Source organism: Martes martes (assembly GCF_963455335.1).
Source record: "Martes martes genome assembly, chromosome: X".
NCBI lineage: Eukaryota > Metazoa > Chordata > Mammalia > Carnivora > Mustelidae > Martes > Martes martes.
This window is the reverse complement of record NC_137897.1, coordinates 25,483,096-25,507,369: the sequence shown is the minus strand read 5'-3', so window position 1 is coordinate 25,507,369 and position 24,274 is coordinate 25,483,096. Positions and strand designations below refer to the sequence as shown.

Below are 24,274 nucleotides of genomic sequence, written 5' to 3'. Positions count from 1 at the left end.
TTCGGGAAGCGGCACTTCTCTTTCCTCCTCCCCCTCTCAGAAGATGGTTGGGATCTAAAAAAGGTAGCTTTCCCCCCACATCCCCATATGTGGCAGAAGGAATATGTTTATTTGAATTGGCTAGTGTTGTTATCTAAGAAAGCAAAAGGCAGGGAGAATAGGAAATAATAGCGTATACTGAGAGTGGGGGCGTATGTACTTAGAGATTACAGCTGCTTTCATCCAGCTCCGATTTGTCTTTTCTTGGGACTTCACTTATCGTTTGTGGGTAACGTGGTGGTGGTGGGGGGGTAGCGGTTCTGAAGAAGGAGACATAAAAGAGATCATCCAAGTAACTACCTCAAGGTGAATCATGCCAGTCAATCAGAAAATGTGATTAAAGAAAGATGAATTTTCAGTGAGAGTCCTTGTTTCATTTGCCTTTATTTTATGAAATTGCTTCCTCTTGATAAATTGTTTTGAAAATAATTGCTTCAGGAAAATGTTTGTCCCCAGAATGGATAGGGGGTCTGCAGCACATCCGTGTCTCTCTCTCTCTCCTGGAAGATCTTTCAGCATCTTGCGTTTGGTCTTCAAAAGACTGGAAGGTTTCCAGTATCTTCCTACTTAATCTGAAAGGGTTCCTCGTGAAGCTTAAATGAGAGCTGAAATTTTCTTTCCTCTTCCATATGTTTATAGGATGATCTTCCTGCCAAAATGTTTTGATACTGTAGGAGAAGCAGCAGAGAGATGTAGATGGAGGAAGTTAATCACTTACCTGTGGGATTAATGAGCACTGCATTCTGTTTCCGGAATTAAGGCAGTGTGGAAGAAGGTTTATCAAAGAACGTTCCTGGGGAGTTTGATTTGAAGAAATACATATGTGTGTGTTTTTGTTTTTCACCAGGTACAGGAGTCTAAAGCACTTTAACTATGACATCTGCCAAAGTTGCTTTTTTTCTGGTCGAGTTGCAAAAGGCCATAAAATGCACTACCCCATGGTGGAGTACTGCACGCCGGTAAGTCAGATGCCTCCCCGCGAGAGCTCGCTCACCGGGAAGGAGCCTCACTTCTGTCCACTAGTGCAGATGATGTGCGAAGCTTGGATTTCTAAGTTCCCCGGATGTTCCCCGACTAAAGGGACTCCTCATTGTGGCCTCCATCTTGACTCGATCCCTAGTGTGTGGGGTGGTGCCGGGAAGCCATTTTCACACTGATCTGGCACAGCCCTAGCAGTTTTGTGGCCATGGGGCGTGCTGGGTGTTGGGGTAGGGGTGATGTGGGGTTCCTCCGAATCTCTGACCCACGGCTTTCGGTCAGTCTTGCTTAACTGATGCTAGGAATTTGCCTTCTATTTTTACTTCTTTTTGTGACTCTTTTGTGTATGTATGTACACATACATATGTATATACCTGTGCCTTTGCCTTTTAAACTACTCTGTGAAGTAGGTATTATTATTATCCCGTTCTTACAGATGAGAGCTCTGAGGTCTTGAAGTTACATAATTTGCCCAAGGTTCTATAATTAAAGGTGGAGCTTTCTCTCAAGATCTTGTTTTGGGGAAGTGTTCAGTGGCTCTTAGAACTTGGGAAGAATCGCTGGTGACCTGGACAGGACATAGACTCGGTGCTCAGACACACGTGGGTGTAACCACCATGTGTATTCGGTGCCTGTTCCGTGGCATTGGGGTTATCTAGGAGCTTACTGGAAGAGCAGAAGCTCGGGCCCCGCCCCTGACTTCATAAATCCCCCCTGCGTGGTAGCAGGATCAGCAGGTGGATGCCACGCACTCGAGAAGCTTCTACTCTCTTCTTTCTCTCTCCTGCATCAGAACGATGGCCCAGGTGTTTCACTGTCTTTCTCACTTGGATTCCTCTTGCAAAGGCATTCAGTGATGGAGAATGAGCCACGCACCAGATAGAATGATACTCAGTGGGTGAAATGGGACATCACTGTGAACAGAATCATTTTTGTAAAATACCTTAAGGTGTGGCCAAACTTGAGGTCACTACTAAGACTTCTACAAACTCCCATTGATCGAGGAGCCCTCGTAGTTCCTGCCCTTCGCGTTTTCGTCATAACAACTTGTTGAGGTATTATTGCCACCATTTTACAGGTGGTGGAAGCCTTGGAGAGGTTAATAACTTGCCTAAGTGAGCCCTGCTAGCAACTGCTAGGCCCGGCCCCAGGTTTTGTCCATAGACTTAGCTCTTGACCCCCCACTGTCTCTACAGTTAGGGAACAAGTGCCCTGAGGCAGAATGCTGGAGTGGTCTTTTACCCTGAGAATCGGTACCCTTACGGGTCTGAGCTCAGTGCACTTTCCCTTTCAGACTACATCGGGAGAAGATGTTCGTGACTTTGCCAAGGTACTAAAAAACAAATTTCGAACCAAAAGGTATTTTGCGAAGCATCCCCGAATGGGCTACCTGCCAGTGCAGACGGTCTTAGAGGGGGACAACATGGAAACGTGAGTAGTGGCAAGCGCAAAACAGTCTCTCATTTGACATATATTTAAGCTCCTCTCAGCTGAATGCCCTCCTTCACTCCCAAGTGCAAACAGTCTCTCCTATTTCTTTCTTTGGATTTACTTTAGCCGAAAAGAGAAAAATAAGCTGATGGTCAATTGCCATTTTCCCACGTTAGTTGTCCCGTGACAATTACCTGTTCCAAAAGTGAAACCTGATCTCGCAGGGAAAGAAACTACGTGACAGCTACCAATTACCTTATAAGAAATACGGGACTGTTTACAAATGAGTGATTCCAGTCTTTCATTTCGGTTTTCCTCCCTCACAAATCACTAGGTGTGTGTCTTTCTGTATCTGTGTGGTCATACCTAGTCGCTTTTATCTCCTTGAAAGAAAAGACAGTCACAGGAAATTTCTTCACAGTAAGTAGCAATGATTCTCTTGATCAAAATGATGATACCTCCAACTCTCTGCAACCTTCTCGTGTTTTCCATAACGGATGGCAATGGCACACTTGTTTTTCTGTCACCTCACTCTCCACCTTTGTTTGGCTGTCACTTTTCATGGTTCATACTTAATTGGTTGGTTTTTATTTATTTCGACCTCTCAGTATTTTTTTTAATTAATTGACATTTATTTATCTATTTATTTATTTATTTAGTGGCTGAGTTTGCCTGTGTCTCTCTTCACCACCTCATTTTTTGTTTTGCAGTCCTGTTACTCTGATCAACTTCTGGCCGGTAGATTCTGCGTGAGTACTTCTGCTGAAGGGGGCTGCTACCACTGACCCATTTGCTTGCTTGATTTGACAGTTTTTTTGTTCTGTTGGTTTGGTTTTCTTTTAAGGACACATTAATTTCCCTTCCTTCATTTCATCTTTTCTCTTCCCGCGGTAAGACGTTGAGAGTGCCATCTACCACAGATCAGGAGAATCAGAGTGAGGTTTCTGGGTCCCCACCTGGTCAGGTTTTAACCGGCAGACATCCTGGCCTGGAATCAGTCATCAAAGAAAAAAAAGGGGTTGTTAGTTCTATTTCTGAAAGACAGGTTTACGTATTCTTCTGTGATAAGCTCCTCTGATTGCAAAATAACATTCTTGAGTCATATTTTTTGAGATTCAGTACTTCACGACCTTCGAAAGGATGATGGTTTGTTCTTTAGGGCCTGTTACAAGTGGACCATTAGAAATCAGCTGGGTTTGTTTTACAGTGTGATGTGGAGTTTGATGGAATAATTTTAGTCAGGCGTGTATACTTTTTATCATGCTACCGGACTAATCTGCACACACATGAGTTTCTCAATTTTGAACTAAACTCACTTTGCTCTCCTCTCCAAACTAAATATTCAGCTCATAACTAGTTACACATTTACACTGGAAGGAAAGTTGTACTATACACTATTGGTGTATATTAATAATACAAATATTAGATACCAACAGATAATTGGTTTATCTTAGAGTTTATAATGTTATTAGAAAACTCTGGGGAGTCTGTGATTTATATATTAGCAAACAAAACATGCATTTTTTAAAAGTTACATTGTGTGGAGTTTTTATAACAAAGTTTTGTTATTTCAGAGCGTACATACTTTATTAAAATATTTATTTAAAGTCAGAGAGCTCTATTATCTAGAGAGGGAAATGACCAATTTAGAAGAACTCAATTTATTTTTATTGGGTCTCTTTTATCCTACCATGTAATTTAATTTAAAGTATATCCTTTTTTAAAAATCCTATAGTAATAAATGCAAGCTATTAATTGAGGTTTATTTTAAGTCTTTATTGGCCTAAAAGGAATATAAGGCATCCCTTTCTTTGTTAAAGCTGCATTATTGTGCCCCTTAATTTTGAGATATGGTACCTATACCTGATATTTTTACTCATCAGGGGGAGTTACTTAGATTCCGTTCTGGGGGTTTGGTTTGGTTTTGTTTTTTGTTTTTTGTGTTTTTGTATTCGTAGGTAATTGTTTTCCCTACCTGGGTAGTTTTATTTATTTAGAGAAGTTTAAACCTTTTCTAAATGAGAAACTTTAAAACAAACTGATAGACTGAAATCCTCACTAAGTGAATGGATTTATTCTGTGTTAGAATAAGTTTTAGCCAGTTGAAATATCCAAAAGGCAAATATGCTACAGATTGACTTTAAAAATGCATGGATAGAGGTAACACAAAATAATAAGCAAAGAATAACTAATGGTTCCTTGAATGGAAAAAAAAAAACTTTACTGAATACATCAACTAATGAGGAAAAAAACATGACAAGTGAGTTTAATGTCACTTATTTTTTTAAATAGGCTCTTTATGCATATTCTTCATTCTTTAAATAAGTATTTAATTAGCACCATGGGCTTGACTCCTTCATTTCATATCCCTCCCATTTTTTTCCTTTTTAAATACCACTGCCTGATTATTTTTATTTTTAGCACATATTGTAGTTTTCCTAAGTCAAAGAAATAACATTTCTCTAGTTTCTGTAACATCACAGAAGTACCATGATGCTAATCCAGTGGCATGAGCAGTTTTAGGCATTTAACCTGGTTATTGCCTTGTTGTTAGAAAATGTAATGTCACTTATTTTAAGTAGAGGGTGTTTGCCTTCAACTTAGAAGAACTTTCAAATTAATAACATCCTTTGTTAAAATATCTTCCTCTAAAAACTAAAACAAAAAATCACTTTGCCTTTTAAAAAAAAAAAGTCTGATTATTCAGAAATAGTGGGAAATTATCCTTCTGAGGAAGAAAACCAGACCCAGCAGGCAACAGTCCCTATTTCTTTAATGCCTGCATTTTTATTAAAGTCTTTGCTCAGGGGCTTTTAAGTAATTTATAAAATATATTGCAGAGCTCTCCTGTTTAGATAGAAAAGCCAGGCCCTGAGGTGGCTTAATTTTGCAAGAAATCCCTCTGATGTTAACAGATTCTTATGTGGATCACAGAATTTGAACGTTGACTGACATACAGATCTTTGGCTTTTTTCTTAGCAGAAACCCTTATTTACCTGTATTTGTCATATTATTTTAAAAACTAAATCTAGCCTGAACCTTTTCTATGGTTTGTCCACAAATCAGATGAACAGTATCCTTTGAGCTAGTCTGCTTGGAAACCTTAAACAGATGAAAACTTACTAATGGAGTTTTCACAAAAGAGAAACCGATGGTAGGGGGGGATGTAATTGGCCATTAATAGTAACAGGGCTCATCCTTCTGGGTATATCTTTTTGTGTGTAGGAAGTAGAAAGGGAGAACAGTGTTCTTACCATCTTTTGGAAAAGTGTTTCAGAAGGCTTTGCATTTAGTTTTGTTTCTGGACTAAGTGGTTTTCTACTTATTCTTGGTTTTTTAAATGATCCTTCTCTGAACAGTGCTCCCTTTTGGCTCATTTTCTGGTTTTAATAGGTACCTCCGTTAGTATACTTCTTTTTTTTTTAAATTTCTGGTTTTAGGAGTTCTTGTGCTCAGGCATGCTGTGTTAGGTGCTACGTACATTAATAAGAAAAATCACATGGAATTAGCCTCAAGGCTAAGAATTAAAGAACTGCATAATATTTTCTGTATAAGATTTTACCAAAGTGTTTTGGATTTACATGCCTAGTTTTCTTGGTATAGTTATGCTCAAAGGTCTCAGGTTGTCTTTCTTCTATACACTACCAAGGTGGCAGCCATTAGCAGGGAGAACAGACATTTTCCTGCTGGTGGGCGTTTAGCGTATCAGAAGTATGTAAATGAGAAAAAAAAAAGAAGTATGTAAATGAAAAACTGGTTTGTTCCAGAGGACAGCGTTTATAAACCAAATACTCCAAGTACAAAATTACCTTGACCTGCAGTGAATATTTTAAAACAAACCATAGCATTTTTCTAATAATGCACTATTCCGTGGTTCTAAGAAATGAGGTGAACTCTACCAAACTAGAGCAAAGATTCATATGGAAATCTCTGGATCTGCCTAGTAAATTCGGTGGCCATCCCTGTTTCCTCCTGACAGCTTAAAGGTCTTTGTAGTTCATTACAAATTGGATTAGAGTGACACTTGACCTAGACAACACTGGTTTCGTAAATAAGACATTTATCTCTCAGGGAAGACCTCAGTTCCCTAGTTGTTTTCTATACTGTGTTGTAATCATGTTAGGATTGTGTGTCTTCTTTAAGAAGTAGGGATTTCTAGCATACTTCCTAGGTAAGCCTAGGTAGTAACTACATGGGGTTTTTTTTTCCCCCCATATAAGTAAAAGCAGATGTGTTCTTAATGTTTTGACCACGTCTATTAATGCTGTTTGGACGCTGGGCTAAACCAGTCCTCACTGAATACAGTACTGTGGAATTTTGGATCTGTGCCTTTACCTAAAGGCTTTCTGTGTCAGGACAGAAATGGAAGAGAACTTTTGTCCTATTCTGATTATGACCAAAAAGCACAAGTCCAAACTGGTTTTCAGAACAGATGGATTTTTTCCCCCTAAGGTTAATCCAAAAGATACAATAAAAACTTCGAGGGTAATTAATAGATCAGATACAAAAGGGTGGGGGGGAATATTAACCTGACCAAATTTCTTAGTCTCTGGAGCTTAAAAAAAAAAAGGTAGGGTTTTACACCCTCAAAGCATATAGACTTTTCATGCTAACGCTCCCCTCTGGTTTTCTTCTCTGTATGTTAGCACACAGTATCCCTGATGATAAATAATTCAGATATTGTGACATTTTATTGGATTTAGCCATTCTTCTTTAAGAACATCACAGTATCATTGTGGGTCATTCAGTTCTATTTTATGAAGTAGCAATATAGTCCTGCTACTAAATCGTACTAAATCGGTGGATATTTTGCTTCCTTACAAAACGGCACAGACTGAGACATCTTAGTGTGTGGAATCTTAACAGGTCCTGGTCTGGCCTCCTGGGAACTAAAATTGTTGACTATAAATGTACCAAGCAAGTGTACAGTTTCCATTCAATAAGAAAGCAGCTAATAAATGGTGTGGGGGATAAACTACTTAAAATCTTTAACCACCTAGTGCCCACACACTCTCAGAACTATAGGATGTGAGACATGACAAGGTAGGAGGAAAAATGTCACAAAGAGATCGTCTCCCCCAACCTTTTCTATAATTGAAACGTTCCAGAGAAGATTTTGATCTCTTTTGATGGCTTTGGAAAAAAAAAAAGTATGAGAAATTACCTCTCAAAGTTGGATTTAAAATACTTGATGATATATCTAAGATACAGGAACAGCCAAATGTGTACATTATCCAGAGCATTAGAATAAAAGCATTTTAGGCCATGTATATAACATGACTGTGTGGTGGGGGTTTTTTTCTCCATTAACGGATGGTATCTGTGACTAATCACATTTTCTGCCTTATAGGCCTGCCTCGTCCCCTCAGCTTTCACACGATGATACTCATTCACGCATTGAGCATTATGCTAGCAGGTATGAGACTAGTTGAATGCCAGGCAAATATTGATTGAAATAACTAACCAAGGAAAGCTAACCTATAATCATTTGAAACAAACCTTTTCTTTCCCCCCCCCCCAATCTTGTCTGATTTCTACTAATCCACTTGCCCTCTAACTTGCATGCCATTCCACTGCATGCTGTTTTTGGGCACCAGTAAGAGCATTAGTCCAGAACAATCTCCCCTCACCCTGGCCTTTAAACATTTCTGATAGCTTTGCTATGTTTTGCATACGGAGCACGTTTAAAGAATTGGCTTAGAAATCATCTCACCTTCTTAGAAAAACTGCTAGACCAGCCATCCATGGGTGAAGAAATGATACTACGTTCTCTAGAGCATATGAAAGCATCGGCTTTCCATTTGCGTGCTTATTTAACATCATATGCTGTAAAGAAGAGAATAATTAATTTTCCTAATCCGTGCAACTTTTGGTTCCACCTTCTTTGTGTTTCAGAGAATTTTTATGCCTAAAAACCGAATTGCTAATTGTAAGCTATCTTATGCTCGTTAAATAAGTCTATAAGAGTTTGGTTAACTTCTTTATTTTTTTAGTGGTAAGAAGATTTTATTATTGTCTGAGGGGAAGGAGGTTTTTGAAGGTAAACATTGGTGGCAGACTATTCAGAGAGCTTACTCTGAGTTCATCCTTTATCAGTAGTCTAACTGCTAAACGTGTTTGTCAACGGTGGGAAGCATTAACTAGCTCTGTAAGTCTGTCATCAGGGGAAAGCTTTAATTGTCTTCAAAAGGGGGGGTAGTGAAGGAACAGAGTGTATTTGTTGTTAGGGGGGCTTTTCTTGTAAAAACAAAGGCCTGTTCTCAGTGAAAGCAAGATGAATCTGTGAAGAAGAAGAAGAAGAAGAAGAACCAAATACAACTTCCTTCTAATTTAGAGCGTGAATGTAAAGCTACTAAACTAGCTGTCGTCCGCTACTCACTGCCTCAGATGGTTAGGGCAACACACACATTCTCTAATTTGAAGGATTCCTTTCTCTTCTTGCCATGATTTATCCTTTAGTTTTCAGGAATGTTCGATTAGGTCTTGAATAGATTCTAAGAAATCACATAAGTTTTAATGAGCTTTTACGTTTTTTATCAGGCTAGCAGAAATGGAAAACAGCAATGGATCTTATCTAAATGATAGCATCTCTCCTAATGAGAGCATGTAAGTATCCTGTCTCTTTTTACAAAATGTTCCTGACGATGAAATTGCTTTGAGGGCTGTAGAGGTAGGGTAGGGCAGAAGATAGGAATTAGCATTAGACTCACTTGATCTTTCAAGGAGCCATTCGTTGACTTTTTTGTCTTTGACTCTTAACCACCTGACACGGAATGAGCTCATCCAAAATGTGGCATTACTGGTATTCCAGAGTAGCAAAAACAGTGGGCCTTATTTAATACCAAGTTGCATAGGCTCAAATAATGAAATTATACGAAATGGTTAATCTTTGACCAAACCTGCCAGATATTTAAAGGGATTGGATATTCATTTTTAAAAGTGATGGCTAAGTAGTATTTTCTCCACTCGGGAAGCAGACATATAATCTTAGTATGGTTGCACTGGTATTCCCATCTGGTAGGTTAGTTGGGCATTTTCCTTCACAGATCCAAAGTAGTAAATTTCTGTGATTTAACATCTTTGTTAGCTAAATCAGGTGAGGTAGTCTGGTGAAGGATTTCAGAAGACAGGGTACAAATTTAGGTCGAAGTTGTTTAGTGGGATGATAAGCCAGGCCTGTCAAGTAGAAGGAAAGAGAGAGCACAGTGCTAGAAATGGTAACAGGGAAACAGTGGCTTCCTTACCGAGTTGGGGAAATGTTCACAATGAGGAACGCAGAGGAATAGTGCCATGAACCAAGGGCCTGAGGTGGAGGGAGCTGATTAAGAAGCTAATATGAAGGAGAAAAGACAAGGATCTACTAACTGAATAGATACTTTAGAGAGAGAGAGGAAAAAAAATTCTAGGCAAAGCACAGGAGTATCTCTACTTTGCTAAGTTACGGTTGTCTCACCACTTTGTCATGGACAATCTAGGCAAAGGGAAGAATGAGTGGTCAGTTTATTATGTCGTCAGTGTGGCAGCCCAGCGTCACACCCCAGTGAGGCAAGAACTTTTGTAAGGATTAGGCTGAGGGAAATAGCATCCGAATGGCATGTATACATAGCTGGTTATTGAGGACATGAGAACAAATCATCTGGTAGATAAAGGTGATCACCTGCAAAGGTGAGTGTTGAATCAAGTTGACAGTCATTTGTATATGACTGAGTTACTTAAAACAAAAACAACCTTTTCCCCAAACAGAAGTAACTGTGGTACATTCTCTTTCTCAGTTACGAGGATAAGTATTAGTAGGATTAGTATATAAAATACTTGGACAGGAAAATATGTGGCCAAAGAATCAACCAAATGGAAACAACCTGAATGATTTGCTTCTTTGTGTCACCAGTTTTGGTGATTAGAAGCTCTAGCACATTCAAATTATTTTAAGTTGTATCTGTATAATAATGGCTGCCATTCATTGCCCGCCTGAGAGAACAGTAAGAGAAATTTAATTAAAGCTCTGTTGTAATTAGCCACAGGAAGTTCTTGCAATAAAATTTTAGAATTTGGGAAGAGGGATAATAAGTAGTAAAACATCTTTTTACAATTGTTAAATGAAATTTAGCTGTAGCTCATTCTGAGGACATAAAATCCATTTTGACTCCATGTTAGATGCTAAAACCATGACATTTTGGGGGCAGATCTGGGGAAGATGTTTGGGGAATTGGTTGACTTCACTTAAATGTTGGTTTTTAACACCCAGTAATTACTTTTAGACAACTTCTCACTTCTCAACCAGTTACCTGGCTTGACAGACCAAAATCATTTAAGTCAGGAGGATTTTTTCCCCTAAATACCTGTACTGTTTTTCAACTCAGAAGACTTAGGGGAATATTAACATACCATCCTACTCCTATCTAACGAGAAACAAAGAGTTTTAGCCTCTCATTAAGAACAGAACAAAGTTCTTAAAACTTAGATATACACAGGCTTCTAAGGAGCTAGGGGCAATACATTTAGAAAATAATTTCTCCTGTGTATTAGAGAGTTTCTAGTTTTAAGGCAACATTGCAGCTGCCTCCCCAAATGTAAGCCCTTTGCTTCTTTGTTCCTGAAGATTAGTCCTTAAAACTATTCTAAAGAATGAGTTATTCAGTCTTCTTTTAATTAGTCATCCCAGTGGCTTTTTTTTCCTTCCAGTTTTTGTTGTTCTCTCTGAACAATAATTGAATGAAACCATCAATTGTCTCCAGTTTCATTATTGTTACCATCTTGCCTCTATGGCTTTTGTAAGTGCAAACTGACTTAGCAAAGCAACACTTTGTGGTCACTTTGTCCTCCCCTGAAGAAAATATTCATTATTATAAAGGTTGTAAGGTTTTTTTCCCTGGTCATTATTAATAAGAGCATGGGTTTAGTGAACAGATTATCTTGACAGGCTTGGTAGCATAAACATTATAGAGCCATTGTTATGTCTTTTAATATCTGTTAACTATTGGTTTAATGGTCAACATAGAGTCCCAGTATTTCTGTAGTTCTGCTACTCATTTACCCATGTAAATAGGCCAAATTCATTTGAAAATCTGAGCAAGAAATACTTTGAATTGTTACCAATAAGATCATAGATCACAACCTCAAAATATCAAAATGTCTTTAGAAACAGGAAAAAGGGTCTAATTAATGGTTAAGAGCAAATGTTTCTATTTTAAAATACACACCCAAGTCCCTGACCCCCAAAGCAAAATAAGGGGGGAAAAAACCAAAACCTTTGATTTTATTTTCCAGAGATGATGAACATTTGTTAATCCAGCATTACTGCCAAAGTTTGAACCAGGACTCCCCCCTGAGCCAGCCTCGTAGTCCTGCCCAGATCTTGATTTCCTTAGAGAGTGAGGAAAGAGGGGAGCTAGAGAGAATCCTAGCAGATCTTGAGGAAGAAAACAGGTGAGTTTTCTTTCTAGCTTTGTCATTGGTATGCAGGGTGCATACACGTGCACACATAGAAAAGCGCCAGGAATCTTCACTTAGAGTCATTCTGTGTCTAATTGTTTTCCACAATAATCTGTTTAGATCCATTTACAGATTCTCTCTCTCTCCTTTTTTGTTACCTGAAAGAAGAAAATGAACGCGGTAGTATAATTAAGAAGTCCTAATTTAGGGGTGAGAGGAATTAATGCTAATGGTGGTGATTGATTTGTTGCATGTGTTTCAGAGGCTTTGATTTTATATTTGAGAATAGAATTTAAGAACAAAGCAAGTCCTTTAATTTCATGATTATATGATTTGTACATATATTTGGCCATATTATCTGCCTCAAAGCATTTAAGAAAGTAGGTTCGTTGGCTTGGTCCGATCTGGGAACGAATTCATGCATCTTATTTTCCATCCTCGAACATGGACATCATTTCTGCTCGCCATCATAGCAGATTAGTGAGACAACTCCAGTTGTCAGTCATCATCTCAAAAAGATGTTCACGGAAAAATAGAAACCGTAGAAGTGAAAAGCCTGGAGAAGATGCACAATGACGGCAGAGAGGACACAGATGTAAAAATCGGGGGTACCGTGTGGTGTCAGGATCATAGAAATCATTGGACATTGGCTTTTGTGTCACATGTATTATATCACAGGCCTCTTGGTTAAGAAAGGCTTTTCCATATGACCACTTCTGATTCACCGTACCTTCTTTAGACAAATGCTACCAGGCAAGTCTCTAAAGGAGCAGTTGCTCAAATTTGTGGGAGTTGAGAACCTTTGTCTCTTCGGGTTAGCCCAAGGCACCAAGACCTGTGGATCTAGACAGTGCAGTGTGCCTGAGAACTGGTGCCCTGGGGCAATATCTCACATCAAAATGAAAAAGCAAACTGCCATTCATCCATTGCTTTGTGCCACCACTGCTCTCTGTCCAGCTCTGAAAACCCCTGACCTGTGGCCATGCTCCTTACACAGCTGGCTTCTCCTTATTCTCTTTCTCATGCCTCCATACTGACTTGAATTGTATATTTTTCCAGAACCAAGACCCTTCGTGGCATTCTAACTTCATTGCATTTCTGCATCTAGAAAAAAGAAAAATCAAGCTTTTCAGCTGGGCACTTAAAACCTTCCAGAATTTTCTCTTGACTTCCTTTTACAACATTATCTTCCTTTGTACCTGTGTTCCAGCCACGCTGCTGCAGCAGCTGTTTCTGAATATATCCTGCTCTCATCCACTTTCTGAAGCTCAAGCTTGCTTCTCAGCCTTCCTGCTCACCCCCATTCCTTCCATAACTGATGAGGAATTCCTACCCATCCTCTGTGACCTTCCTCAGAATAATCCTTCTCCATAGAGCACTGTTAGATCCCGACATTTGGAAGTAATCAATCTTTTGCCTATATTCCCTGAGTCATGTGAACCTTTCTCAGAGAACTCCCTGATGGTTTGCCTTTTTATTAGTTATTCTCATTTCCTCAGTCTAACAAAAACAGTGAATGCTTTTGGGGGAAATGGTCCCCTGGAGTACCTAGTACCGTGTGAATACTTAGGGGGTAATCAGGAAATGTTCGGTAAAAACCTAACTTTAAGAATACAGCAAGGATGCCCCGCGAGTACCATCTAGGAGGTAATACTGAACATTTTGTTGGTTTTAATGGTAACGTTATTTTTGGCCTTATTTGAAATAAGTCTGGCCTTGAAGGTGATGGTAGATAAAACATCTCCCCCTCCTTTATTGAGGATCCTCCTTAGTATCCCTCTATGTTAAATCTGTAGTTACTTTAGGGGTCAGAGGCAAAAAAAGAAAAGTTGGAATTGGCGTTATAAGTCAAATTTGATGTTACCCAAGAATAAAATATTTTTGTACAATAGGATTGTTGCCATTATGCAACGTATCTTTCCATGTCATTGGGTAAGAGTTGGGTCTTGTGTGTTGTTGGCACACTCTGCTTCCATACTGTGACAACCAGACCAAAAGGTTTTGGTAAAGAGTACTGGTAACTATCATTTATCTATCATTTCATTATTTCCAGAGCACTTTAATGTATTCGGGTCATTTAATTTCCGTTAAAGCTGTGTCAAGAAGGACAGAGAAATGCTGGTTCACTGAGGTTCAAATGCCTTGACCCAGATTTCACAATCAGCCAATGGCAGAACCAACTTCCAGTCCAGATTTTCTGACTCAAAATAGCCAACCCTTGTACCAGAGAATAAAAGAGAGTCATTCTTTGTAAACAAAATTCACACAGAATTGTGGCATATTCCTTGGAATGTACCTTGACTCGAGACAGTATTCTTTTTTTTTAAGTTTTTTTTTTATTTAAGTAATCTCTACACCCACTGTGGGGCTCAAACACATGACCCTGAGGTCAAGAGTTGCATGCTCCCCTGTAAGCCAGCCAGGAGCCCTGAGGCAGTATTATTAAGGACTGTACATGAATAAACCAGTTCATGTGCTTGAGGTACAGTGATAACCACTTTCTCCTTAAAGATATCCAAGACCATTCCCCCAAAATGGGATGGTTTATTCTGTCAAAGAAAGAAGATCGACACCAGGGCTTCTTACAGCTCCGAAATGAGGGATCTGATGTTGATGCAAGTCTTTCTGTAAGTCGTTCTGACCCTCAAGTAAAGGTCAGGAAGAGCTTCTTTCTTCCTCCCTCCACTTTGTCACGTTTTCACTTCCTACCAAATTCCAAAGAAATGTCTCTCCAGAGCTCCCCTCCTGAAAGTACACCGTCTGGTTTCCTTTGCTCTGTCCTCTCGTCACACAGTTCGGCTCAAAGAGTATCAGAGCCGTAGCTTTGCCTTCGTGATCCCTGAATTGAGTGGTGCTTAAGGGGCTTTGGTTCACCCTTTCCTGTCCTTACTTTGAGAGAACCCAGGGGCTCAGTAGATGCCCTCCCCTCTCTCAGGACCTGCCAAGCTGACTGTATTTCCTAAGTCAAACTGGGCTATATAATCAGACTAATACAAGCATACTTCTAGAGAAAATGGGAATGGATAGTTAAAGATTTCTTACTTATTTATTTGAGAGAGCAAGAGAGAGCACGAGTGTGTGCATGGCACAAGCCAGGGCACGGGCAGAGGGGGAAAGAGAGGGATAAGTAGACTCCCCCCTGATCCCCACATGGGGCTTGATCCCATGACCCTGAGATCATGAACTGAGTTAAAACCAAGAGTCAGATGTTTAACCTACTGAGCCACCCAGGTGCCCCAGGAATCAATATTTGAAATTGACATTGTCCTTTATGCTTACCATATCTCTCTGTATTTTGTGTTCCTTTATTCTGTAGTTCAGACTTACCTCCAAATGACAGATAGCAAAGGAAAGAGGCTTGGAGATCCCCACTCCTGAGGAGATATGTTCTTGAATTCTATCATTCTTCTTCACCACACCTCCCCACAGTCCTGTTGGAGAAGAGAGAATGGCCAATGTAGAAGTGTCTCAGGGGTGTGTTACTCGGTCTTTAGGATTCGTTTCTCTGAGTTGTTGGTCATAGTGTTCAATAAATATTTGATGAGTAAATGGAAGGAATGAATGAAATGAAGGTGGATCTATTTTAATTGTAGGACTCACGCATGTACTTTTGACGAAAATTATTTTTAAAGCCTAATTTTATAAAGCAGTGCCTTTTCAAAGCTGTTCTTCTGCTTGTTTTTCAAAGTACGTCCCTTCTCCAGACTTCTTGATTAGCACCAAGCATTGCTTTGTCATAAATTTAGAGGGTTAAACATCCATCCTCCAAATCCTAGACCATGTATGTCTCACCCATTGGCATTCTCTTCACTGATTGTTAGCACTACAGATAACAAAGTGATAGCTCTGAGCAAAAGCTACATCTGACTCTGAATTGTCTCCATAGTGTCTCATAAACTTGGGTGACTAGTGACTTTGACAGTCTTTAATGTTTCACTTTAGCATAATGTCTTACCCTCACTCTGCAGATCATTCAGATTCACTGTCACTGGATGGAGACCAGTTAGATATTGAGAATTGGATCTGTTGTGTGTCCTCAGCATTGCAAGCTCAGAGTTGGCTTTTTTCTTGCATAGATTCAAAACCATGTGCTCTCCTGACTGAAATCAGTAGTGTCAGATTCCCACGTATTTTTCTCTGCATTGTCTAAATGAAGTAAGACTTGCCCAGGAATTTTAGGTGTGACCCTAGCAATAAAAAGGAAGGTAGCTTTTGTGAGAGACTAAAACTCTCTGTCATCCTGCTGCCTGCATAGCAAATTCATTAGATTGTTCTCGAGTCTAAAAGGAGGGTACATACTAACTTGATTCACAGGGAAGTCTGATGTGAATTAAAGTTGTCAGCAGATTTGTTATATGACAGCGGGGAACTGTGGGCATTCCTAGTACCTATTCGGGACCTTTCATAGCCCTTGTTGTTGGGCGACTGGACATCGTGGAGTCTGAATTTGAGTTTTCCTTGCCTCTTTTCATTTCTTCAGTGATTACGCCAGATTGTAAATGTTCTAGTCTCAGAAATTCTAGATGGGTTACTTCTGCCACAGGGTTGAACTCGATGGAAATCATGATCCTGTTGCTTGACATTGTAAATGACGGCATGACCTTGGGCCCAAGGCTGGCCATTCTTTGCATAGTCTCTGTGGTCTTTACTTCATATTCCTTCTGTAGGCTTTTGTGTGAGTCGCTAGTGATGGTGAGGAGATAACCAAGACGAAGGGAAGCTGAAAGAGGTCAGGAGTCGGCCATTTAAGCAGAGGGAGGAGAAGAAAGTGTCAAGGGTGGGGGGAAAGGAATGGCAGGGAGAACGGTGGGGGAAACTGCAAACAGCTGTGTTATTTTTGTGATGAGACAGGAAGTAGGAGCAGACAAGGTTGGGCAAGTGGACAAGGCATGGTGGGGAAGGGCCTGGTGCCACCTCACTTGGGACAGGGAGCCGCTTGGGCAGAAGCCCAGGACGATACTGTTAGATTTACACTTAACATCCATTGTTCCAGCAACTCTGTGGATGGGGACCTTGAAAAGAACTGTACTGGAAGAAGGAATTCAAATTGGGAGGTATCATGGAAACCCACAAGAGATCACTGGGGCCTAAAGTCAGGCAACAGAAAAGGGGGAGACAGGCTGGATGTGAGTAGCATTCTGGGCAGAGATAGAGTTGCTTGATGGGGTGGTTCCACAGATCTGGGGAGGGAAGGACCGAGTCCCAGTTCTGGAGGGCATGTGGCGAGATGATGGTTGTTTGCCTCGTGGACTGACAGTTAAGGAAGAGGAGAAGCAGGTCCCTTCTTCATCTCTAGTTTTAAAACAAATATCAGTGTATGATATTTACACTATCATCTATAGACCTCTTTCTGCAAGGGCCGAGTAGCTCGAAGCCGGTGAATGGGGTGTGAGAGAGGTTAAGTTGAGGGCCTGGGGACACACCCACATGTAAATGTCTGACAGTCAGAAGTGGAACTATGAAGCTTCCAGAGATACTAGACCTAGGAGCCACTAGCTCCCAAGTAGTAGTTGAAACTGTGCAAGTGACTTTACCTACCCAGGCAGTGTGTGGCAGAAGAACACTGGGCTCGGTGGAACTCTGGAAGATTGGAACATTACGATGTCGATTTATTTTTTTTTTTAAGATTTTATTTATTCATTTGATAGATCGCAAGTGGGCAGAAAGGCAGGCAGAGAAAGAGGAAGGGAAGCAGGCTCCCCGCCAAGCAGAGAGCCCGACATGGGGCTCGATCCCAGGACGCTGGGATCATGACCTGAGCCGAAGGCAGCAGCTTTAACCCACTGAGCCACCCAGGCGCCCCTACGATGTCGATTTAATTACCTTTCTAGAAATAGGTCATCATACACATTAAATGAAATCCAAATGGTTCGAAAGGCACATAGAGTAAAAGGAGTCCTCCTCCAACCTTCTCCCCTGGCTGTAGCGTTCCCAGTTCCAAAGGCTACCAGCCGTGTTGGGTTCTTAGGTATCCTTTCAGAAGTAATCTCTACACATGCAAATCTTTGCAAATATATTTGTGCTTGTTGGGATTATTTCATACAGTATCATGTGGGGTTCACCCTGGTCTTCTCTTTTTACTTAAAAATCCCTAATAACTTCTACCTGCTGGAGGAATATGCCAGAAAAAGAAGGGAGGAGAACTTGGGGGTGATGGGAGCATTGGCCCAGAGGGGGCAGGAGGGAGAGTGGTTATGGGCACAGGAGGCGGCGTGGCTCTGAAGAGGAGAAGGGCCACCTCTGAAGACTGTGGTAGATGAAGAACTAAGGGTTTGGAATGGGTGTAGAGAGCATAATGGAATGAATGTCAAATGCCCTGTCAATCTCACTGGTAATCAGTGGGGATGGATTCTCCTAGCTGGTCTGTCCATTTCTTTGAAGTTGGATTGGGGGAGAAAGAGCAGTAGTCTGTGAGGAATTTCATGAAACTAGGCCTTCATGTCACTTGGCAACATGTGCCCCCAAAGGAATGGGCTGCAGAGCTTAGATAAAGGGGGCTAGTTTTCCCTCAGAAATCAGACACCCAAGATCTGTTTTGGCAAGGGAAACCACCATATGAAGGGACGCTTTGTGAAGAGGAGCTGAAGGCAGACACATTGGATTTAATAAGGTGGACAGGAGTCAGCCAGTTTGGCTCTGCTCAGGCACGGGAGGTGGAGTCACCATGATTCAGAGTCTCAGTTTCAAACTAACCAGTCCAGTAACGGAATTTCCTTCAGCTTATCTGGAGTTAATCAGATGAAAGCCTGAGGGGACCAATTCATCGTATCCATTTCATAGAAGGGGATGGATAACCCAGAAGGACAATTTATTTCTCCCTTGATCCTAATTCTGTTTATAACTGTCTTGTTACACTCAATGTATTAATGTTGCCTTAAACCTTTTTGGGGAACAGCCTGGCATTTATGTACAAATACTTCATCTGTTTAAACGGGGAGTGTATGTTTTTTAGAGACTGGGGTTGTCGCTCCATTCCAGGTCCTCCATCTCACAAAACGGACATCTTGGAAATCAGAATGAAAATCACAGTAGTATGTGGTGAGCTTAGATTCTTAGCGCAGGAAATTGGATAGTCTTGAGGGACTAGCAGAGAAACCAAAGAACCTTTCTGGTGATCATATTCAGAAGGTACAGGTACGGCTGTCCTCTCCTTGAACAGCCTGGTTAAAGGTGAAGCTCTTCCAATCCAGTGTCCCTTCATGAAGACCCTTCTCGTCCTGTAGGCTTACATTACCACACCGTCTTGCTGTAGGAGAACTGACTATTGTCCTCACTTTCTTTAGTTACTTTCCAGGCCTCAGGATATAATTCCAGTTCAGTTCAGTAGATAGTGAATGCGTCCTGTGTTTTTCCAAGGGCCGGTGCTGCAAAGATGACTAAGCCTTGGTTCTTACCTTCACAGAGCTCAAAATTGAAGAGAAGGCATTAAAATACAAGAAACTAATCATAAACAGCTCATGATAACCCATTGTTAAACCGCTCTGGGGGTGCAGAGGTAAAGGATTAATTCTGTCCAGAGGGACTGGAGACGCCTTCACCTATGGAGTTGAAGCTAAGGACCGATTAGGACTTTCCCAGGCCGAGCGAGGGGAGAGGATGACTGGTGGGGCAGAGAGTAATGTGTGGCCAGAGCATGAAAAGAGGAGAAAGAGAGAGTAGTGGGATGGTAGGTGGAGACCACTGTGCAAAGGGGCTTTATATGTCCTGCTAAGTAGTTTGGGTTTAATCCTGTAAGCATTTGAATGGTGGAGTTTTTTGGAGAAGGGGAAGAGGGAGCTAAAGGCGTGGAGATGGGTAGAAAGATCATGGAAACAAGATGGCCAGGTTCCAAGCTAAGGCTGTCATGGGTGAGTGAAGAAGGGATGGGGAAATGTGAAGGTCACTGAATGAATGGAGCCAGGGAAGGATGGAGGAGGGAGAACTTGGATTATAGGAAAATTTTTGATCAGGGAATGTGGAAATGATCATTCAAAACCAGACCACACAACCTAGAACACACAGGAAAATCTACTGGTTGGCAAAGGTCAGTCCACAGGGAAAACGAACTGGGTGCAGGGGCATCAGGTTCTCTTGGTTCAAAGACATTCAAAGAGCAGTTTGCTGTACTGATTCTGTGTATTCACTTTCTAAAAAAGGATTTGAAAAAAGCATAGTGATGAGACTGCCACCGTCTAAACAAGAAATCGGTGAACGTAGTAGGGATTAGCACAGCTGCTGTAACTGAGATTCAGATAGGGTCCCAGCTTCCCTGCAGCCAGTGGGATAAGAGGAAACATGATTTGTTGATCTCTGAATGTGAATGAAAGGAGCATGCACCTTCCAAAGGAAACACCATTTTCCCGGCTCTAAATAGTAACAGAAATAAAAAATAGATGTCATTTAAGCACCATGTCCTTGCTATAGACAAGAACTGTTGTGCGTACATAGGAGATCTTACCTAATCCTTACAATGACCCTGTGAAGGAGAAGTTGTCTCCCAAATCAAGACTCCATGGCACCAAGTACGAAGGACATGTTGTATAGCTAGCAAGAAATGGGGGTTGGATTCAAACTTGGGCAGTCCAGGACTCTTAAACAGTGTTAACACTTGATGTGATCATTGGCTAATGTCCTTTTTATAACAGAGACAGAAGATATTTCATGTGATTGCTTCCAGTGCCTTTGATTAATTGCTGAAAGCTTAACATTAAAGGCCATAGAGATGATATTCCTCCATGGAAGGAGGTCATTGTTGCCTAAAATGTGTTCTGCAGAATACCTCTAAGATACTCTTAAGAAAAAAAAAAAGTGATTCCAAGGACAGACCAGCTCTGGAAACACTTGTTTGGAAGGTCATAACGAATTCACCTTTGCATTGAGGAATATAGAAGTAAAGTAACAGGTTTAGCTTTGTTTAACCCAATGACTTACTTGACCTTAGCCCAACTGTACTGTTTCTATGGCCCAGACTTTGCTTGTAGTAGGAAATTCAAGTCTGTACTAAATTTTGAAAACCACGCATGGAGACAGCACAGTTGGCTCTCTCCTGTGGTTGGTGAGAAGCCTAGCTCTTGCCTCTCGGGGGACATCAGAGGAAGTAGCTATAACAGGTGTCTCTGCAGATGAAGCCTAGATTTTTCTCACAGTAGTTATTTTTGATTTGCTCTAGCAGCGAAGCCCTATAAATGCAGAAACCAAAATGATTTAGTCTGGAAGATCCAAAGATAGGTATTAAGTCATCTCTCATGGCCATAGAAAAACCTTTCTATACTCTATTTATGGAGCATCCCAGTGAGTAACCCTGGCTTTCTAATCAAACCACAAAGAAGAACTTCCACCAATAACTTGACAAAATTAGTTTGATATATGGAATTCTTAACTGATTGAATTTTGAAAGATGTCCACCCAAAATAGCCACTTTGACTTCTGTCACCATTACTGTTTAATCTTTTTTTTTTAAAGCAGTTTATGCAGAAGCCAGTTGTTACTTGAGGCCTCCCCTGGAATGTGAGATACATATATATCTCACAATTTTATACACACATATATATGTATGTATATATATTCTCAATTCATGGGACGATAGTGCTTCCTCTTTATATCTTATAACAGTAATGTAGGTACAGCATTCATCTCAACAGATTAAGGTATAAATTTAAAAGATGTGTAGCTACTCTGTGGTCCTGTGGAATGCTACTTGAGGAAGCAGATTACTTCTCTGGCGCTGAAATGGTAGAGGGTAAATGATCAGTAGATCAACATTGTGTGGCTTAGCAAGTTCTAGTTCATGGACCCCATGGCTAATGGAGACATGCAGGAGACATTTGAAACGATGGGGCAGAAGTTTATATGAGAAGTCTGGATGGAGGAATAATGGGCTTGGGGGTATGGAGGAGGATGAGCTTAGAGGAGGTGGAGGCCTAGGGAGAGGTTAGGGACCTCCTAGGAAGAAAATATATATGGAAGAGATGAAGAGGAAATACACACTTGTGGTGTAGTTACTATCATTGGGTATGCCCCGTTAGAAATGGTTTCCTGGTGTGTATTACTTAAGTGGATGGCTTCTGCACGTGACTCAACTCATCCTTCTTTTTCCTTTTTTTTTTTTAAACTACCTTAAAAATTAAAGTTGACCCTTTTTTTTTTTTTAATTTGTATCTCCCAATCCTGGATTACTTATGGCCATCTGACAGCTAACTACAAGTCATAAATAAGTCCCTGTGATCCTTTTCCTCTAGTTCTCTAGTGAATCAAAGGGTTTATTTCAGAAATAGAAATAACCTGTATTTTTGCTTTAGCAAAGTGCAAAATTCCACGTCCTTTGACGTTAGGGTCAGGGTCATCACCATGGTAGCACTGGCCAGTATTTCTACACACTTAGCAGGTAAGCTCTAGAAGAGTGAAGGGTGGTGTCTCAAATCTGTGTAGTGGTGGGTGTACAAATACATTTTTTTGGTTGATTTTTAGGGGGCTGCCTTGTTTTTCTCATTTCTTACGTTACTGTTCTTGCCCCGGCTCCCTTATTGCACCTGTTGAGGTGATTTGATCATTTTCCACTAGGACAGAAACATCTATTTTCTGGCTTATTTTTAGGCTCTTAAAGATTTTATTTATTTATTTGACAGCACAAGTAGGCAGAGAGGCAGGCAGAGAGAGAGAGAGAGGAGGAAGCAGCCTCCCCGCTGAGCAGAGAGCCCAATGCGGGACTCGATCCCAGGACCCTGAGACCATGACCTGAGCCAAAGGCAGAGGCTTAACCTACTGAGCCAGCAAGGTGCCCTATTTTTAGGCTTTTACTAAAATTCATCATCTAGAAGTACTGAGAAGTATCTGCATAGATAATTCTGCGTGCATGTATAGACCCCTTTTGTTTCGAACACATGAGTTAAACTTGAATCCTCCACCGTAGGAGAGAGCATGAGAAAAGTAGTCTTCACTGGGGAAATAATCCTGTGTGCTGGGAGAGGGAGGATTTTGAATCTAGAACTTAACTGTGTGTAGGAGCCTTATTGAGATATAATTCACGTACCATACAGTTCACCCATTTTAGCTACAATTCACTGGTTATTAGTATATTTGCAGAGTTGTGCAGCCATCATCATGGTCCATTTTAGAACAATTTCCCCACCCCAAAAAGAAAGCCCTTGCCCGTTTTTGGTCACTGTTCACTTCTCCCGAGACAGCCTGGTTCAAGCCCTAGACGGCCAGTGATCTATTTTCTGTTTCTGGGGGTATGCCTATTCTGGACATATGAGTGGAATCCTACGATATGTGGTCTTGTGTCAGTGGTTTCTTTCATGTAGCATAATATCTAAAGAGACCTATATGTTGTAGCGTGTATTTGTGCTTGTTTATTGATGATATCCATCATATGGAGAGGCCACGGTTTTCTCATCGGTCAGCATGTGGTGGACACGTGGGTCGTTGCATTGAGTGCCTGTTTACGGACAGCGCTTCCCTGAACGTTCGTGTACAATTACTGGGACTTAGTTTAAAGAAATGCTTCTGTCGTTTCTGTCATTGTAACAGAGGACGCCAGAGGATCAGAGATGGCCAAAGTGTACAGCAGTGTGTGCCAGCAGGTGAAAAATAGGCCATCAAGATGAATTTACGGGGAGAATTTAAGGCCAAGTCTAACTACTCATGAGGGACTCGAGCCGGGACACACAAAGCTTAAAATTATGATCCTCTGAGTGAATGTTACGGCTTTTTGCTGACCACAGACAATGAAAGTTTGATATTTTACTGTATTTGTCTGAAAATTGAAACATACTTCTCCCACTGGTACGATTCCTGGGGACTAGATTGCTCACTTCTAAAAACCTCTCCAGTCCTAGTGTGTTTTTTGAATGGTCAAGAATAGCTGTTGTCGTTTTGTTTGGAGTTTTGTTTGCCTTATTTTCAGCTCTACAATGAGGACTTTTTTTTTTTTTAATGAATTCTTCACTTCTTTTGTTGAACTTTTGATTAGTATATTTATTTTACAGACAATGGTGTGTTGGTCCCTGTTCAGAAAATTTGTGAAAAATACCTGTCATTGGAGATAAAGAAACTAAAAGCCCTTAATATTGTCAGGTTCTGTTAGAACTCAAGGTCGCCACTGATGTGTCAAGGGCATATCCCTAAAATAGAGTACATCTAGATACATGAGCCCTGTAGGCCTAGTCTGAATATTTTGTGACCACCATAATCAATGGCCATAATTTGGTAGTTTTAAGGTAATCTCATCCTAGATCTTAAAGGCTCAGTGATTTTATTTTGCCTAGGTGCTCAGCTGTGACACAGTTGAACAGAGCACAGATGATGGAAAATACACAGAAATTCCCAGATTCTGGGGTTCCCACAGTAATGACGGGGGATGGCGGTGGGGCTAAAGCAGATGTATATATATGGAGGACAAATACTGAAGAATCTT

General features: G+C 40.7%; 1 protein-coding gene across 4 annotated transcripts in view; it reads left to right on the top strand.

The window, feature by feature from the left end:
* DMD (dystrophin) overlaps nt 1-24,274 on the top strand; it is a 2,068,501-nt gene that overhangs the window by 2,002,963 nt on the left and 41,264 nt on the right. For all 4 annotated transcript variants that reach the window (XM_080795194.1, XM_080795196.1, XM_080795193.1 and 1 more), the window contains 6 exons: nt 887-998; nt 2,312-2,448; nt 3,159-3,197; nt 7,799-7,864; nt 8,989-9,054; nt 11,716-11,874. In XM_080795194.1, the coding sequence (XP_080651320.1) occupies nt 887-998; nt 2,312-2,448; nt 3,159-3,197; nt 7,799-7,864; nt 8,989-9,054; nt 11,716-11,874 (579 nt within the window). The remainder of the gene's footprint in view (nt 1-886; nt 999-2,311; nt 2,449-3,158; nt 3,198-7,798; nt 7,865-8,988; nt 9,055-11,715; nt 11,875-24,274) is intronic.